The sequence below is a fragment of the Gorilla gorilla genome, chromosome 20 (genome assembly GCF_029281585.2).
Source record: "Gorilla gorilla gorilla isolate KB3781 chromosome 20, NHGRI_mGorGor1-v2.1_pri, whole genome shotgun sequence".
Taxonomy (NCBI): Eukaryota; Metazoa; Chordata; class Mammalia; order Primates; family Hominidae; genus Gorilla; species Gorilla gorilla.
The window spans coordinates 19,186,046-19,204,437 of NC_073244.2; the positions used below are offsets into that span (position 1 = coordinate 19,186,046).

Genomic DNA, 18,392 nt, shown 5'->3' on the forward strand with positions numbered 1-18,392 from the left:
GTCTTTACTAAAAATACAAAAGTTAGCTGGGCGTGGTGGAGTGCACCTGTAATCTCAGCTACCCAGGAGGCTGAGGCAGGAGAATTGCTTGAACCTGGAAGGCAGAGGTTGCAGTGAGCCAAGATCGCACCATTGCACTCCAGCCTAGGTGACGAGCAAAACTTCGTCTCAAAAAAAAAAGAGATCACAAAATTTAACTGGTATTGGAAATATCTGGGTGGACAAGAGGGTCCCAAGAATATAAAAGGACAAATGGTTCTATCAAGTAGGAAAAACCATGGATGCACCGTGGGTCCCCATAGACTCAAAGATAACACAAGATTAAAGTAACTGGGCTGGGCACGGTGGCTCATGCCTGTAATCCCAGCATTTTGGGAGGCCGAGGCAGGTGGATCACCTGAGATCAGGAGTTCAAGACCAGCCTGGCCAACATGGCAAAACCACGTCTCTATTAAAAATACAAAAATTATCTGGGTGTGGTGGCGGGTGCCTGTAATACCAGCTACTCAGGAGGCTGAGACAGGAGAATCACTTGAATGCAGGAGGTGGAGGTTGCAGTGAGACGAGATTGCGCCACTGCACTCCAGCCTGGGTGACAGAGCAAGACTCCATCTCAAAATAAATAAATAAACAAATAATAACATAGAAGCCAGGCATGGTGGCTCACACCTGTAATTCCATTACTTTGGAAGGCTGAGAGAGGAGGATCAGTGGAGCCCAGGAGTTTGAGACCAGCCTGGGCAATATAGGGAGACCCTGTCTCTACAAAAATAAAATAGCCAGGCGAGGTGGCATGTGCCTGTGGTCCCAGCTACTTGGGAGGCTGAGGTGGAAGGCTGCCTTGAGCCCAGGAGTTCCAGGCTGCAGTGAGCCATCATTATGCCACTGCACTCCGACCTGGGAGACAGAGTGAGAGAGACCCTGTCTCAAACAAACAAACCCAAAATAGGCCAGGCACAGTGACCCATGCCTGTAATCCCAGCACTTTGGGAGGCTGAAATAGGCGGATCATTTGAGGTTAGGAGTTCAAATTCAAGACGAGCCCGGCCAACATGGCAAAACCACATCTCTACTACAAATAAAAAATTAGTTGGGTGTGGTGGAGCATTCCTGTAATCACAGCTATTCAGGAGGCTGAAGCATGAGAACCGCTTCAACCCAGGAAGCAGAGGTTGCAGTGAGCCGAGATCACGCCATTGCACTCCAGCCTGGGCGACCAAGCGAGACTCTGTCTCAAAAAAATATAAATAAAAATAAAAAGATCAAGAGAACCTAAACCATTAAAAAAAAGACTCACATGGGTGCGGTGGCTCACGCCTGTAATCCCAGCACTTTGGGAGGCTGAGGCAGGCAAATCACTTGAGGTCAGGAGTTTGAGACCAATCTGGCCAACATGAGGAATCCCATCTGTACTAAAAATACAAAAATTAGCTGGGTGTGGTGACACACACCTGTAATCCCAGCTACTTGAGAGGCTGAGGCAGAATTGCTGGAAACCAGGAGGTGGGGGTTGCAGTGAGCAGAGATTGCACCACTGTACTCCAGCCTGGGTGACAAGAGTGAAACTCTGTCTCAAAAAAAAAAAAAAGAAAAGAAACCCGGAACACGCACACGTGCACACACACACTGGAGCACTTGTGCAAGCAGTGGCTTAGAATGGGAGTCCCAATCAGGGCTCGGTCACGCATTTGCAGTCAACACACACCGCACGACACAAATACGTATAAAAAAGGCTGACATTTTATTTCCAGGTTGGCACGTGTATAAGGCACAGGGGCAAATGGCTTTGGAGTCCTGGAACTGGAAATGGAGACGGGTGTATCTCAGGTGTCCCTGCCTCCACCACCCCCTAAGTGCACTTGAGACAGGACCAGTGGTGGTGGTTCCGGCCCAGGGTCCTGAAGGGTCCCACTGGCTCTAGGGGAGAGCCATGGGGGCAGCTCCCCAGGCGGGACCCTCTACTCTCCAGCTACCCAGGAGGGACCCTCTCCTGCTAGGGGGCGAGGCCAGCTCCAAAGTGCTTGGTGGCTCCCCAGGCTTAAGGGACCAGCCTGCCAGGGAGGGCTGGGGTCAGAGAGAGAATAGTAAGATGAGAACGAGGAGAAGCACCCCCACTAGCACGGCGATGGCACACCACTGTCGGCGGTCTGGGAACAAGAAGGTCAGGGGTCACGGGGAGAGGGTACCACCTACAACCTGCCCCCACCAGGACTGACCCCTCCCCCGAGGGGACTCACCACTCGTCATGTGGGATACTTTGGCCAACTTCCTGAGGACCCCGTCCATGCGGGACTGGGTGTGGTCCATCTCTTGGGCGAACGCATCCAGCATGCTGCCAAGAACAGGATGGCATCAGCCCCAGACGGCCCAGACACACCAGGGCGGCCGAGAGCCCCTGGCCCACCCCCAGGGTCCTGGCCTCACATGCCCTGCTCGTCCAGCTCTTCCCCAACGCGGCCGGACATGTGCTTCAGAACCTGGATGCTCCCAGACACCATCTCCAGCTGTTGATCCTGTTCATCCATGATCAGCTGCAGAGCGAAGGGGTGGGAGATGCTGTTGAAAACGACCCCAGAAGGCCAGGCGCTATGGCTTATGACTGTAATCCCAGCACTCTGGGAGGCCGAGACAGGCGGATCACTTGAGGCCAGGAGTTCGAGACCAGCCTGGCCAACATGGTGAAACCCCATCTCTACTAAAAATATAAAAATTGGCCAGGCATTGTGGTGGGCGCCTGTAATCCCAGCTACTAGGGAGGCTGAGGCAGGAGAATCACTGGAACCTGGGAGGCGGAGGTTGCAGTGAGCTGAGATCGCGCCACTGCACTCCAGCCTGGGCGACAAAGCGGGACTCCATATCAAGAACAACAACAAAAAGGGACCCCAGACCTCAGATCAGTCTGCAAGGCTCTCCCCTCCCAGGATCCACCCCACTGGCCCCAAAACCTGCTGTGTGGCCTGCTGCTCCTCGATGTAGCGAGATGTGGCCGAGACTGCGCTGGCATCCAGCAGGTCGCTGGGTGACTTCTGGGCAGCTGGCTTGCCTGTGAGTATCTGCAGGGGCACACAACATAGGCTCAGGGAGAGACCCCAACTCACAGCAGGGCCTGTGGGGCAAATCCCCACGGTGGTAAGTCAGGGAGGCAGACTCTGGGGCAGGACAGCCTGCATTCCCCACTCACCACTTACTAGCAAGGTGACCCAGAGACCCCATCATTTGGCTTCTTTGTGCCTCAGTTTCCTCATCTGTAAAATGCAGAGAGCAGGATGGGGCATGGTAGCTCATGCTTGTAATCCCAGCACTCTGGGAGGTGGAGGTGGGCAGATAACTTGAGGTCAGGAGCTCGAGACCAGCCTGGCCAACGTGGTGAAACCCCATCTCTACTAAAAATACAAAAATTGGGCCGGGCACAGTGGCTCACACCTGTAATCCCAGCACTTCGGGAGGCCGAGGTAGATGGATCACGAGGTCGAGAGTTTGAGAGCAGCCTGGCCAACATGGTGAAATCCCGTCTCTACTAAAAATACAAAAATTAGCCAGGCTTGGTGGCGGGTGCCTGTAATCCCAGCTACTAGGGAGGCTGAGGCAGGAGAATCACTTGAACCTGGGAGGCTGAGGTTGCAGTGAGCCGAGATCACACCACCGCACTCCAGCCTGGGTGACAGATTAAGACCTTCTCTCAAAAAAAAAAAAAAAAAATTACCAGGTGTGGCAGCACACGCCTGTAATCCCAGCTACTTGTGAGGCTAAGGCAGCAGAATCGCTTGAACCTGGGGGGCGGTGGTTGCAGTGAGCCGAGATCGCACCACTGCATTTCCAGCCTGGGTGTCAGAGTGAGCTTGCCTCAAAAAAATAAAATAAAATAAAATGGGAAGAGCTAGAATCCGTGTTTCCTGGGTTGAAATGAGGATTTAAAGAATTAATTGCTCCCTCTCCCTCTCCACAGTCTCTCTCTCATACCGAGCCTCCCTCTCCCTCTGCCCTTTCCACGGTCTCCCTCTCATGCCGAGCCAAAGCTGGACTGTGCTGCTGCCATCTCGGCTCACTGCAACCTCCCTGCCTGATTCTCCTGCCTCAGCCTGCCCAGTGCCTGCAGGCACGCGCCGCCACGCCTGACTGGTTTTCGAATTTTTTTGGTGGAGACCGGATTTCGCTGTGTTGGCCGGGCTGGTCTCCAGCTCCTAACCGCCAGTGATCCGCCAGCCTCGGCCTCCGGAGGTGCCGGGATTGCAGACGGAGTCTCGTTAACTCAGTGCTGGATGGTGCCCAGACTGGAGTTCAGTGGTGAGATCTCGGCTGGCTACAACCTCCACCTCCCAGCCGCCTGCCTTGGCCCCCCAAAGTGCGGAGATTGCAGCCTCTGCCAGCCGCCACCCCGTCTGGGAAGTGAGGAGTGCCTCTTCCCGGCCGCCATCCCATCTAGGAAGTGAGGAGCGTCTCTGCCCCGCCGCCCATCGTCTGAGATGTGGGGAGCGCCTCTGCCCCACTGCCCAGCTGCCACCCTGTCCAGGAGGGAGGTGGGGGTCAGCCCCCGCCAGGCCAGCCGCCCCGTCCGGGAGGGAGGTGGGGGGTCAGCCCCCCGCCCAGCCAGCCGCCCCGTCCGGGAGGGAGGTGGGAGGGTCAGCCCCCTGCCCGGCCAGCCGCCCCGTCCGGGAGGGAGGTGGGGGGGGGGTCAGCCACCCCGCCCGGCCAGCCGCCCCGTCCGGGAGGGAGGTGGGGGGGTCAGCCCCCCGCCCGGCCAGCCGCCCGGCCGGGAGGGAGGTGGGAGGGTCAGCCCCCCGCCCGGCCAGCCGCCCCGTCCGGGAGGGAGGTGGGGGGGTCAGCCCCCCGCCCGGCCAGCCGCCCCGTCTGGGAGGGAGGTGGGGGTGTCAGCCCCCCGCCCGGCCAGCGGCCCCGTCCGGGAGGGAGGTGGGGGGGGTCAGCCCCCCGCCGGGCCAGCCGCCCCGTCCGGGAGGTGAGGGGCGCCTCTGCCCGGCCGCCCCTACTGGGAAGTGAGGAGCCCCTCTGCCCGGCCACCACCCCATCTGGGAGGTGTACCCAACAGCTCATTGAGAACGGGCCATGATGACAATGGCGGTTTTGTGGAATAGAAAAGGGGGCAAGGTGGGGAAAAGATTGAGAAATCGGAAGGTTGCTGTGTCTGTGTAGAAAGAAGTAGACATGGGAGACTTTTCATTTTGTTCTGTACTAAGAAAAATTCTTCTGCCTTGGGATCCTGTTGATCTATGACCTTACCCCCAACCCTGTGCTCTCTGAAACATGTGCTGTGTCCACTCAGGGTTAAATGGATTAAGGGCGGTGCAAGATGTGCTTTGTTAAACAGATGCTTGAAGGCAGCATGCTCCTTAAGAGTCATCACCACTCCCTAATCTCAAGTACCCAGGGACACAAACACTCTGCCTAGGAAAACCAGAGACCTTTGTTCACTTGTTTGTCTGCTGACCTTCCCTCCACTACTGTCCTATGACCCTGCCAAATCCCCCACTGCGAGAAACACCCAAGAATGATCAATTAAAAAAAAAAAAAAAAACTAAAAAAAAAAAGAATTAATTGATGGGGGACACTTACAGCAGTGCCCAACACATAGTAATGCTAGTAAATGTCACATTTTACTATTTGTTTATTTTTGGGGGGATTTTAGCTGGGATTACAGGCACCTGCCACCACATCCGGCTAATTTTTGTATTTTTACTTGAGATAGGGTTTCCCCATGTTGGCCAGGCTGGTCTCGAACTCCTGACCTCAAGTGATCCACCTGCCTCAGCCTCCCAAAGTGCTGGGATTACAGGCGTGAGCTACCATGCCTGGCCCAACAGATGTTTGTTTGTTTGTTTGTTTGTCTGTCTGAGACAGTCTTGCTCTGTCACCTAGGCTGGAGTGCAGTGGTGTGATCTCGCCTCACTGCAACCTCCACCTCCCAGGTTCAAGCAATTCTCCTGCCTCAGCTTCCCAAGTATCTGAGATTACAGGTGATTACCACCACGCCTGGCTAATTTTTGTATTTTTTGTAGAGACAGGGTTTCATCATGTTGGCCAGGCTGGTCTCGAACTCCTGACCTCAGGTGATCCACTTGCCTGGGCCTCCCAAAGTGCTGAGATTTTAGGTGTGAGCCACCGTGCCCGGCTCCAACAGATGTATTTTAGAGTTTGGACTTGAATTCCCCCAAGGCAGCACATCTGGAAGGCACGTGGGCACTGCTATGGGATGACAAACTGGGAGAAGCCTCAGTCCCCCACCCTCCCCGACCCCACGTACGCTTATGAGGGAGAGAGAAAGGCTGGTGGTTCTCAACATATGAAAAATATCAACAGAGACCACCAAGAGAAAAAATGGACTGACAGAGGTGGTTAGGAGAAACACAGAAACACACACACACACACACACACACACACACACACACACACACACACGGCAGGCACATTACAGAGGAAACTAGCAGATATTAGGATATGAGGGGGGAAAGTGCAGATACACTCAGAGGCCAAGTGCACGCACCTAAATAGGTTAGGTGCATGCACAGATGAAAAGGCGGGGGCGGATCACCTGAGGTAGGGAGTTCGAGACCAGCCTGGCCAACATGGGGAAACCCTGTCTCTACTAAAAACACAAAAATTAGCTGGGCATGGTGGCACACTCCTGTTGTCCCAGCTACCCAGGAGGCTGAGGCAGGAGAATTGCTTGAACCCGGAAGGTGGAGGTTGCAGTGAGTCAAGATTGCACCACTGCACCCCAGCCTGGGCAACATGGCAAGACTCCGTCTCAAAAAAAAAAAAAAAAAGGAAGCTGGCCGGGCGCGGTGGCTCACGCCTGTAATCTCAGCATTTTGGGAGGCTGAAGCTAGTGGATCACAAGATCAGGAGATCGAGAGCATCCTGGCCAACATGATGAAACTCTGTCTCTACTAAAAATACAAAAATTGGCCGGGCGTGGTGGCTCACACCTGTAATCCCAGCACTTTGGGAGGCCGAGGCAGGTGGATCACGAGGTCAAGAGTTCAAGACCAGCCTGGCCAAGGTGTTGAAGCCCCGTCTCTACTAGAAATACAAAATTTAGCCACGCATGGTGGTGGGTGCCTGTAATCCCAGCTACTCGGGAGGCTGAGACAGAATTGCTTGAACCCAGGAGGCGGAGGCTGCAGTGAGCCGAGATCACGTCACTGCACTCCAGCCTGGGCGACAGAGCAATACTCCGTCTCAAAAAAAAAAAAAAAAAAAAATACTAGCCGGGTGTGGTGGCATGTGCCTGTATTACAGCTACTACTCAGGAGGCTGAGGCTGGAGAATCGTTGAGCCCAAGAGGCGGAGGTTGCAGTGAGCCGAGATTGCGCCACTGCACTCCAGCCTGGCAACAGAGTGAGATTGCATCTCAAAAAAAAAAAAAAAAAAGGAAGTTATGTGCCATGGCTCACGCCTGTAATCCCAGCACTTTGGAAGGCTGAGGCAGGCAGATCAGTTGATGTGAGGAGTTCGAGACCAGACTGACCAACATGACAAAACCCTACTAAAAATACAAAAATTAGGCCAGGCGCAGTGGCTCACGCCTGTAATCCCAGCACTTTGGGAGGCTGAGGCAGGTGGATCACCTGAGGTTGGGAGTTCAAGATCAGCCTGACCAACGTGGAGAAACCCCGTCTCTACTAAAAATACAAAATTAGCCAGGCATGGTGGCACATGCCTATAATCCCAGCTACTTGGGAGGCTGAGGCAGGAGAATTGCTTGAACCCAGGAAGCGGAGACTGCGGTGAGCCGAGATTGCACCATTGCACTCCAGCCTGGGGAACAAGAGTGAAACTCCATCTCAAAAAAAAAAAAAAAAAAAAAATACAAAAGTTACCCTGGCATGGTGACGGGCACCTGTAATCCCAGCTACTTGGGAGGCTGAGGCAGGAGAATCGCTTGAACCCAGGAGGCAGAGGTTGCAGTGAGCTGAGATCAAGCCACTGCACTCCAGCCTGGGCAACAGAACAAGACTCTGTCTCAAAAAAAAAAAAAAGAGTAAAAGGCAGGCATGCGTCCTGGAAACAGGTGCACACAGGACAAATGGCATGGAAGCAGAAAGGAGATAGGTACACAGGCCCCCAGCCCTCTACTGCAACAGAAAACCAGTGTAGACCCAGAGGACACAGTAGAGAGGAACCCACGGACATATACACATAGAGAGGTTCAGGTGCACACACCGAGAAAGTGCAGGCAGGTAGACAGCAAGAAGACAACTGCCCACAGAGAGGACGGGCACTGTCGCAAAAGGGAACAGGTGAACACACACAGACGGATCTGGCTTGGTTACCCCCAGGGGCTCAGGTGGGCAGGGTGGGTCAGGAAGGCTTACCTCTCTGTTATTCCTCTCCAAAAATGCTACGGCTGTTGGGCTGACCATATGGTCCTTCATTTCCTGGAGGTGAGGACAGCATTAGGGAGGAAAGACACTCAGGCTGGGCGCGGTGGCCTAGCACTTTGAGAGGCCAAGCCGGGTGGATCACCTGAGGTCAGGAGTTCGAGACCAGCCTGCCCAACATGGGGAAACCCCCTCTCTACTAAAAACACAAAACTTAGCCGGGTATGGTGGCAGGCACCTGTAGTCCCAGCTACTCAGGAGACTGAGACACAAGAATCGCTTGAGCCTGGGAGGCGGAGGTTGCAGTGAGCCGAGATTGCAACACTGTACTCCAGCCTGGGCGACAGAGCGAGGCTGTGTCTCAAAAAAAAAAAAAAAAAAAAGAAAGAAAGAAAAAAAAAGAAAAAAAAACCACACTCAAACCTTCCCCCACTCCCCGCCTGCAGGACCTTTCCTGACCTGGACTGCCTCTCGCATCCGCTCCACGAACACCTTTCTCTCCTGCAGGTCCCCGGCTGGGAGCTTGAACTTGCCTGGGTTGGCTTCCACTATACGTGGGCTGAGAGTCAAGGGTCAAGGCCGGAGCCAGATATCATCCCCGTCCCTAGGGGTCCAGCCCTACCCGAAGGTGGGCTGCCACCGCAATGGGCTCTCCCATGCCACCCCCTGCCACAAAGCCCTAGGATATCGATGGTCTCTTCCAGGTCCTCGAGGTCCCACTCGATGCTGCGCAGGCCATTCCGCAGCTCATTGGTCGTCCAGTCCAGCTCCTCGCGTCCGACCGCCGCGCTTTCCTGCAGGAGCTCGCACCAGCGCTGGTACAGCCCGCGGGCCGTGTTCACCGCCTTCTGCACCTCGCTGCGGGCAGGGGCACGGCGGGCGCGGCTGGGGGCAGGCGGTCCTCCCGCCTGCCTCTGCCCCCGACTGCAAACCCAAACGCATGGGGGACTCCGGAGACCCCTATATACCCCTGCGTGCGCCTCCCACTCTGCACCCCGACGGCCTTGCCCAGCCCGCCGGGCACGCTGGGGCCGACACCCGGGCACTGGCTGGCTTGGGTACAGAGCACCCTCCGCCCTCCCCCGTCGTTGTCACTCACCCTCGGACTACAAAAAAGGGGTCTTCGAGAGACATGTCAGTCCCTTCCCCCCCAGGCCGAACCCCCCTCCCGGCCTGGGTTCGCGGGCTGGTTCCCTCCCAACCGAGGAGAACGCGCCGCCACCCCCGCCCCCGTCACGCCACCATAGAGAGCGGGACCGCCAGGGGAGAAAGAGAAGCCTCGGAGGCCCGGCGTGCGGACACTTCCGCCCTCCCCGCAGCCATCTTGGTTGTGGGCAGAGGCAGCTTCCGGTGCACATGCCCCCGCCCCTTCGCCCTCTTGTGCCGCACCGTAGGGGGCGGTGTCGGAGTTCTGTCTGGGCCTGTTCGGGTCCGAGTTCGGAATTTCGGTTCAAGACCCAGTTCCTCGGATTGTTCCTGCGCAACTTCAGTTTCCCTTCCAGGCACGGGCAATGTAAATAATGATAGCCTCCCTCATCTCTGGCGGCTGGGTATTATGGCTGGGGAAGGGGCTCATTCGATTCGTTGAAGCTTTTCATGGACTCCCTGAGCTGGCACCTGGGAGATCGTCCCATCCCAGCGTCCCGAGTGTCAGGTTTGGCTAGGGTCTGGGGGAGAGGTGGTCCTCCCTTCTCCCTGCGGGGGCGCGGTGAGGAGCGGGCCTGCTCCTCCGGGGAGTTCTGCCGCATTCTCCCAATCTCTCTTTCCTGAGAAGTGGGGGAGTTGGGGGCACCTCGAGGTCGCCTTGGGGCGAGGTGGTCGTGAGTGGGGGGTCCCAGATATGCCAGCGGCGGGGGGAGGTCACCTTTGAGAGCGTGCGTGGAGGTGGGTTTCTTCAGAAGTGTGGAGTCTTTCTGGGTGCGAGCCTGGGGGTAGCGGGAGGTGTGGTGGCTTTGAGGATGGTCTCCAGGGGGGCTCTGTGTGTGTGGGGTCTCCGTCTGGGTAGGGGCCAGGAATATCAGCGGAGGGACTCAGGGTCGTCCCTATGTGTGACAGTGGCGCTGTGTGTTGGGGAGCTTCGGGAAAGCACTTTTTTTGAGTGATAGGGGGCCTCGTCTCCCCTGGAGGGTGGGCGGGTTATCTGAGGGAGTCCTCGGAGGGTCGCCCCCTTGCGCGTCAGAGTTGCTGCGTGGGGTCTCAGAGATAGCGCCTGGGCTGGGGAAGTCATTGTGGGGTCTCCGTGGTAAGGTTAGCGGGGTGGGGACGGGGGCGTCTTCGGCAGGTCGTCGCAGTCTGGCACCATCGTTGAATGGGGACGAGTTTGGGAAGGGTCTTTTAGGGGGGAATAACTTTTGAGTTCCCAGCGTGCGGGGGAAGGGCGGGACGGGAGGATGTCCCAAGGCCTGAGAAGATCAGTGTGGGGCAGGGGTCAGGAATAACCTGGGAGGGGGCCTTGTATGGGGGAAATAATTGGGAAGGGGAGAGATGGGATGAAGGGGGCCCCAGCGGGTCATCTCCTGTGTATGCAGGGTCGTTCTGTAGCGTCTCTGGGAGATGGCGTCCCTGGGAGCCCTCAGGTCGCCCCTACCCGCTGCGGGGTGCTTTCCTGGCGTCACGCCTTCCTGGCCCCTGGAGGGAAGGAAGTGAAACTCTCCTCTTCACCCACCCGGCTGGAATGCGAGTCAGGAAGGCTGGGGCTCCAGCCTGCTCCGGCTGCCCGGGTCGCGGATGGGGAGGGGCGTGGCCGGAGAGCAAAGCCCCGCCCCTCCGCGACCCCCCCGGCAGCCCCGCCGCCGGCCGCTAAGGCGATCACGGGCCCTGTCCTAATATGGGCAACCGGAAGCGGCCCGCGCGACTGCCCTACGTCACTCCGTCCAAATTTAGTTGTGGAAGTCAGCGGGCGCTGGTGGCGGGAAGGCGCCGCGAGCCAGTGCGGGCGGAAAGGGCGGGGGGCGGGGGGGGCGCACCACCCCTTAAAGGGCCCGCACCAGGAATGAATGGAGCCATTCGAACAATTCTGCATCCTATTTTTGGAGGAATTGGAATTAGTATTTCTTGGAGAGACGGCGCGTAGCGGAGGGTAGGGCGGAGATTTTCTATCTGCTCTGTCTCTGCATTGCTGGGTTTCCAGCTCCCAACCTAACCCCGCCTCCCCGAACGCGGAGACGGAACTCGGCCCCCTTGTTTGGGGGGCGGCAGCCACGTGTTCACGGGGACTGTCGTGCGCGCCGGGTTCGCAGCCGTGCGAGCTCTGAACCCACCCGTGGAGCTCCTGTCGCGGGAAACTGCGGGGGAATGGCTTGGTACGAATCACGGGAACCCGTAGCCCGGGGCGGGTCACCGCCTACAAGCAAGGGCTGGCGTAAGCTAGAGACCCAAGAGCTGGAGGCCCCAGTGGCCCCCTTTCACAGCAGTAGCAAATATTGTTTGTTTAGTAAATATTGGCCCAGTGACTCTGCCTTGGTTTCCCCACTTGAAGGAAGCAGATAGAACAGTATCCTCCGAGGAGTGGAGGCTGGGGATCGGTGAATTATTGATAAAAGGAGAGCTCTTAACCTAGCCTGGCACGTTGTAAGCGCTGTTAGCATGATTATTGGTGCAGAAAACACTCATTAGACACACCTGGTAAATGCTAAGAACAGTGGCCACAGGGGATGTTCAGGCTGGAACCCGGGTCTTCCCCTGTGTGAAGGGAAACTTGCTGCCCACGACCCACTGGGGCCTCCAGACGGAAGCATGTGGGTAGGCCGTGAGCTCCACCCCCGGCCCCCCTCCCTTGGGCCAAGGCGCTGATGCATCGGCGGGGCTCAGAGAAAGGAGCCCACCCAGAAAGCTCAGCGTGGAGTCGGGGGACGCTCCTCCTCGCCAGGGTTCCCGTCCCCTTTCCCTGCTGGGTAAATCGCATTCTGTCTCTTTAAGGAGTGTTTGGCCGCGACGAGTTGGAAAGCCCGGATGCGTCCTTCGGTTGGGCGGGGTGTCTCAGTGACGTCACTGGGGGTATAAAAGGGCCTGGGTGGCGGGCGTCTGGGCAGAGCGTCCTAGCAGTGTCACTGCGTGGGTTGGTTTGTGTAGAGAGGCGTGAGTGAGCCCGTTGTCCGGAGTGCACCTGCTGCCTGTTCTGTCCCTCCCGGGAGCCCCCGCCGCTGTCGCCGTCGAGTCGCCATGGAAGTGCAGAAGGAGGCACAGCGCATCATGACCCTGTCGGTGTGGAAGATGTATCACTCCCGCATGCAGCGCGGTGGCCTGCGGCTGCACCGGAGTCTGCAGCTGTCGCTGGTCATGCGCAGCGCCCGGGAGCTCTACCTCTCGGCCAAGGTGGAGGCCCTCGAGCCCGAGGTGTCCTTGCCGGCCGCCCTCCCCTCTGACCCTCGCCTGCACCCGCCCCGAGAAGCCGAGTCCACGGCCGAGACAGCGACCCCCGACGGTGAGCACCCGTCTCCGGAGCCAATGGACACGCAGGAGGCGCCGACAGCCGAGGAGACCTCCGCCTGCTGTGCCCCGCGCCCCGCCAAAGTCAGCCGCAAACGACGCAGCAGCAGCCTGAGCGACGGCGGGGACGCTGGACTGGTCCCGAGCAAGAAAGCCCGTTTGGAAGAAAAGGAAGAAGAGGAGGGGGCGTCATCCGAAGTCGCCGATCGCCTGCAGCCCCCTCCGGCGCAAGCGGAGGGCGCCTTTCCCAACCTGGCCCGCGTCCTGCAGAGGCGCTTCTCCGGCCTCCTGAACTGCAGCCCCGCGGCCCCTCCGACGGCGCCGCCCGCGTGCGAGGCAAAGCCCGCTTGCCGCCCGGCGGACAGCATGCTCAACGTGCTCGTGCGGGCCGTGGTGGCCTTCTGAGGACCCCGAGCGGCGCTGCCGGAGCCCAGAGCGCGCGTCGAACCGTCGGCCCGAGGGCGCAGACCTGAGGCGAGGCCACCCCCCTCCATCCCGGGGGAAGCGCCCGCGAAAACCGTGGAGAGAAGCCGCCGCCCGGGCTGCTGAGAGGCCCGGAGAGGGACTCTGTCCCCGGGGAGCCATCGCCTTCAGTGTGCAGCGACGGCACCGAGGAGTCTGAGCCGGGGGCGCGGGCGCCTTCCGCAGAGACCTGCGCCCACAGGTGCTGTCTTAGTGGACTGGGACGTGAACCTTTCGCTCTCCTTCTGGACTGGGAGAAGGGAGGCTTGGGTTTTGTGGTTTTTTTGTTTTGTTTTGTTTTTAAAGATCTCCTCAGGGTCGGACTTCATTTTGTACTGTGGGCTGTGCTGGCCCTTTCAAGGTTTTTCGAGAGTTGGTTTTGCGTTTCCAACCTCGGAGAATTCCAGGCACTCCCCTTCCCCCTCCGCTGACATACTTGTATAAGCGGTCATCGTTGCGTCATGGGGCAGGCGTGGGGAGCTTCCTGTCGCCTTGCGTGGGTGTGGGGCCTGGGAGGAGGTTCTGGGGCGTGCACTCACCCTGGGGAATGGGGAGGAGAGTGGCCTGAGTTACTTCACCCCCGCGTGCTGCTGGTTAATGTCCCGCGCCTCTGCACCTTCGGGTGGGAGCGGGGGCTGATCTAGTTTCACATTCAAGTTTTTCTCATCTGCATTAGAGGTGCCCAGTAAGTTCCCAGGTTCCAGCGTGCCCCTCCCTCAGACACACGGACACAATCAGCCGAGAAGTTCCTGGTCTGAATCACGAGAATGTGGAGGGGTGGGGGGTGTCAGTGGAAAGGCATAAGGCTGAGCTGAGACCAGTTGCTGGTGAAACTGGGCCAACCTGGGGAGGGGAACATCCTTGCCAGGGAGTTTCTGAGGGTCTGCTTTGTTTACCTTTCGTGCGGTGGATTCTTTTAAACTCCGTCTACCTGGCGTTTTGTTAGAAATGTCAGATAGGAAAATAAAAACCATTTGACTAAAAAAGCCGGTGCTGTCTGGTTTTCTGCTCTGGTGGGGGAGGGGCGGGGTTAAAGGGTCAGGGGCTGGCAGCCGCTCGCTGGGGCCCCAAGAACCGGTCTGACCGGTTACCACGTGGGCGAGAGAGGGCTGGGCCCCCTTTTCCCTGCCCGGGCATTCCCTAACTGGTGGAGCCCCGCCTCCCCCAGATTTGTGGGTTCCCTTGAAATTGTCCTACAACTCCGGGACAGGGAGGTCGGGGCTTTCTGAGTTGAGAGAATAGTGCTAAACACACTGCCCCAAGCGGAGCTGGGGATCGATCGCACGCAGTTTGAAGCCTTGAAAGGTGGTAGATCTCGCCCCCACCCCCTAGACCAAACTGAATCAGCTGCGGCCGGGGCCCTACAGTCTCAGGTGGAGCTGAGCGGGTGAGCTTTGAAGGGCTCTTTAGTCCCCAGTTCCCGTATCTTCCTCGAGGAATCGTTGTGTGTCTCAGGCAGGGACGTGCAGCCTCAGTTTCCTCATCTGTGAAATGGGCCTCTAAGCAGCTTCTCCACCCGGCATTAGGTTTTTAAAAATGCCCATTAGAGCCCTAGTTATTTTCTTGGGTCACTCTCCAGCTCTAGAATAACCACCCTGAAAGGAGAACGCCCTTTCAATATACCCCACGTAGGTTTAGGAGTGGGGTTGTGGGCGTTGCCCTAGGGCGAAGGGAGGGGGCCTGTCGGGAAGACAAAGGCGTCGCAGGTGCGGGGAGTGGTGGCGGCGGGAGGCGCCGGGAAAGCGCTCGCCCCGCCCCCCCGACGGCTGGCTCTGCCGCCGCAGGCTTCCCATGACCCCAGGGGAACTGACCCCGTGGCCACAGGGTAGAAGGAGGGGCAAGCCGGCCTCAGAACGTCTGCTGGTGGAATCTGGGAGCTTTGGCTCCCCTCCCGCCCAACCCACACCCCCTTTCCCCTCCTGTGTGGATTGTGAAGGAGAGCTTCTCACCGTTCTCCAGCCAAGCTCGCCCCCACGGCTGCCTGATTCCTTCCTGGGAACACGTGGGGGGACTTTTAAAAGGCGCCACCTACTCCGAGTCCTGACCCACCCAACTCCCCCAGGGGACGTGGGGGCACTGGAGCCCCACACCGCAGGCGGTAGCTCAATGCACCCGCGTCGGAGTTCCTCCCCCGCGAGCGTGGCAAGGCTCAGGGAAGTCCCGGGCCCCTGGGGAGGGGGCCTCGCCGCGCATCCTGTCGCAGGAACCGCCGGGCCCTTCCTTCCGCGGGAAGCGGCTTGGCCGACCCCCGCCCCCGCCCGGGCCTCTTGGGGGTTTCCGGTGCCCGGCCACCGTGGGGCTGGGGACTGAAAGTGATGGGACTGAAGATGGGGCTGGAACAAATACACTACAGACACATCCTCTTAAGACACACCCATCCCCAAGACCCCACTGGACCCATCAGAAAAGGCAGCATTGAACCTTGTCACAGCAAATAACATTGGTGAGGCCTGGACTAATTGATTGGACAATGGCTGTGAAAACTAAAAAGGTCGCCCATCGTGTGACCAGCAGGTTCCAGCAGGGAACCCCAAGCCTGCTGCAGGAGACTCCAGAAAGGTGTTTGCTGCTGGCTTGTACTAAATTGGCACAAACTGCAAACAGCACAGCCTACATGCCCATCCTCCCAGATGGGTCCTCTCCAGAGGATAAAAGGCCGGAGCCAGACAGAACTACACACACAGGCCACACAGATAATTCGGTACCAGAAACATGATGCTGAGTGACAAAGGCCAGCTGCAGAAGTCAGGTAAGAAGCACATATTCCGGGCCGGGCATGGTGGCTCATGCCTGTAATCCCAGCACTTTGGAAGGCTGAGGTGGGCGGCTCACCTGAGGTCAGGAGTTCGAGACCAGCATGATCAACATGGTGAAACCCCATCTCTATTAAAAATACAAAAATTAACTAGGCAAGGTGGCAGGCGCCTGTAATCCCAACTATCTGGAGGCTGAGGCAGGAGAATCGCTTGAACTCGGGAGGCAGAGGTTGCAGTGAGCCGAGATGGTGTCACTGCACTCCAGCCTGGGCTACAGAGGAAGACTCTGTCTCAAAAAAAAAAAAAAAAAAAAAAAAAAAGAAGAAGAAGAAAGGAGAAGGAAGAAGAAGAAGAAGATAAAGATATTCTGGAGGGAGGGAGACAACCAGGTCTACTTTCTTTTTCTTGCTATGCATCCTTGAGTGAGTCACTTGACCTCTCTGGGCCTGTTTCCCCAACTGTATATTGGGGACAATAATAGTCCCTGCCTTTTAGATTTGTTGTAAGGATTGAGATTACACATGTCATCCTTACAACAAATCTAGCAGAGTGCTGGCACATAGAAAATGCTAAATGTGCTGGGTGCCATGGTTCATGCCTGTAACCCCAAAAATTTAGGAGGCTGAGGTGGGAAGATCACTTGAGGCCAAGAGTTTTCAGTGCAATCATGGCTCAATGTAGCCATGTAGCCTCGAACTCCCAGACTCAAGCAATCCTCCCACCTCAGCCTCCCAAGCAGGTTGGACCACAGGCTCAGGCACCATGCACAGCTATTTCTTTTTTCTTTCTTTCTTTCTTTTTCTTTCTTTTCTTTCTTCCTTCCTTTTTCTTTTTTTCTTTTCTTTCCCTCCCTTCTTCCCTTCCTTTCTTCCTTTCTTTCCTTTCTTTCTTTCGACTAGAGTCTCTCTCTCTCTCTCTCTATCACCCAGGCTGGAGTGCAGTGGCTTGATTACAGTTCACTGCAGCCTTGAGCTCCTGGGCTCAAGCAATCCTCCCACCTCAGCCTCTGGAGTAGCTGGGACTACGCCACCACACCCAGCTAATTTTTCTTTTTTTTTCTTCTTCTCTCTCTTTACTTCCTTCTCTCTCTCTTTTCTTTTCTTTTTTGTTTTTGACAGAGTCTCGCTCTGTTGCCAGGCTGGAATACAGTGGTGCAATCTCGGCTCACTGCAACCCCGGCCTCCCGGATTCAAGCAGTTCCCCTGCTTCAGCCTCCCAAGTAGCTGGGACTACAGGCGCACACCACGACGCCTGGCTAATTTTTTTTTTTTCCACCGGTTGTCAAATGACCCTTTATTGAAATACTTTTCTTTGTGCTTCTTAACTAGCTGGGCATTTCACAGCACCACTGTGGGTTTTTTTGGTTTTTTGGGGGTTTTTTTTGAGTCGGAGTCTTGCTCTGTCGCTCAGGCTGGAGTTCAGTGGCGCGATCTCGGCTCACTGCAAGTTCCACCTCCCGGGTTCACGCCATTCTCCTGCCTCAGCCTCCCGAGTAGCTGGGACTACAGGCGCCTGCCACCATGCCCGGCTAATTTTTTATATTGTATTTTTAGTAGAGACGGGGTTTCACCTTGTTAGCAAGGATGGTCTCGATCTCCTGACCTCGTGATCTGCCCGCCTTGGCCTCCCAAAGGGCTGGGATTACAGGCGTGAGCCACCGCGCCCAGCCATCACCACTGTTGATGTCATCTATGATGTCACGAGGGTGGCGGCCATCAACATTACAGCCTACAGACTGGGCAGTCCCCAGGATCTCTTTGATGGTTCCAGAGAGTTCTCTGGCTAAAGATCGGTGCTGCATCTGTCGAGTAATGTTGACGATCTCATCAAAAGTGATATTCCCATTGTGTCTAATGTTTTTCTCTTTCTTTCTGTCTCTTGGTGGTTCCTTGAGGGCTTTGATGATCAGGGCAGAGGCAGAAGGCACCACCTCAATCTGGGCCTGTCTGTTCTGAATGGTCAGTTTCACTGTAATCCTCAGGCCCTTCCAGTCACCCTGTTGCCTTGGCAAGGTCATTACCAAGCTTTTTTGGAGACAGACCCAGGGGGCCGATCTTGGGGGCTAGTGCAGAAGTGGCACCCCCTTCACCCCGAGTGCACCTCAGGTATACAAATTTGATCTCGTTGGGGTTGAACTTTGGCAGCATGGTGGAGGTGATTGGTGTCGGAAAAACCTGGATTCTGGACGACTGAAGAAAGTTGCACCTTGGGCTCCTCCAAGCCGAAAGCCGAAAGCCCAGCTAATTTCTTTTTTTCTTTTTGACATGAAGTCTTGCTCTGTCACCCAGGCTGCAGTGCAGTGGTGCAATCTTGGCTCACTGCAACCTCCACCTCCTGGGTTCAAGCAATTCTCCTGCCTCAGCTTCCTGAGTAGCTGGGATTACAGGCACCCGCCACCATGCCTGGCTAA

General features: G+C 56.9%; 2 protein-coding genes and 1 pseudogene across 3 annotated transcripts; 1 reads left to right on the plus strand and 2 right to left on the minus strand.

Annotated features, from left to right (window-relative positions):
- Window positions 1-1,718: 1,718 nt before the first annotated feature.
- Window positions 1,719-9,673, minus strand: STX10 (syntaxin 10). 2 transcript variants are annotated; one of them, XM_004060126.4, is made up of 8 exons: window positions 9,436-9,673; window positions 9,025-9,194; window positions 8,796-8,890; window positions 8,331-8,393; window positions 2,946-3,053; window positions 2,425-2,531; window positions 2,238-2,332; window positions 1,719-2,147 (listed from the first exon to the last, which is right to left on the minus strand). In XM_004060126.4, the coding sequence occupies exons 1-8, from the start codon at window positions 9,468-9,470 to the stop codon at window positions 2,071-2,073; spliced, it is 750 nt and encodes a 249-aa protein (XP_004060174.1). In that variant the 5' UTR covers window positions 9,471-9,673; the 3' UTR covers window positions 1,719-2,070. The 2 variants fall into 2 exon arrangements, with proteins under 2 accessions (XP_004060174.1, XP_018870985.1); XM_019015440.4 differs by lacking the exon at window positions 1,719-2,147 and having other exon boundaries at window positions 2,244-2,332; window positions 2,429-2,531; window positions 9,436-9,631.
- Window positions 9,674-9,721: 48 nt separating this feature from the next.
- On the plus strand, window positions 9,722-14,212 carry IER2 (immediate early response 2). Its single transcript, XM_063701782.1, has one exon. It carries the CDS (start codon window positions 12,498-12,500, stop codon window positions 13,167-13,169), a length of 672 nt encoding a protein of 223 aa, XP_063557852.1. The 5' UTR covers window positions 9,722-12,497; the 3' UTR covers window positions 13,170-14,212.
- Window positions 14,213-17,516: 3,304 nt separating this feature from the next.
- Window positions 17,517-18,144, minus strand: LOC101125448 (large ribosomal subunit protein uL11-like; annotated as a pseudogene).
- Window positions 18,145-18,392: the final 248 nt, after the last annotated feature.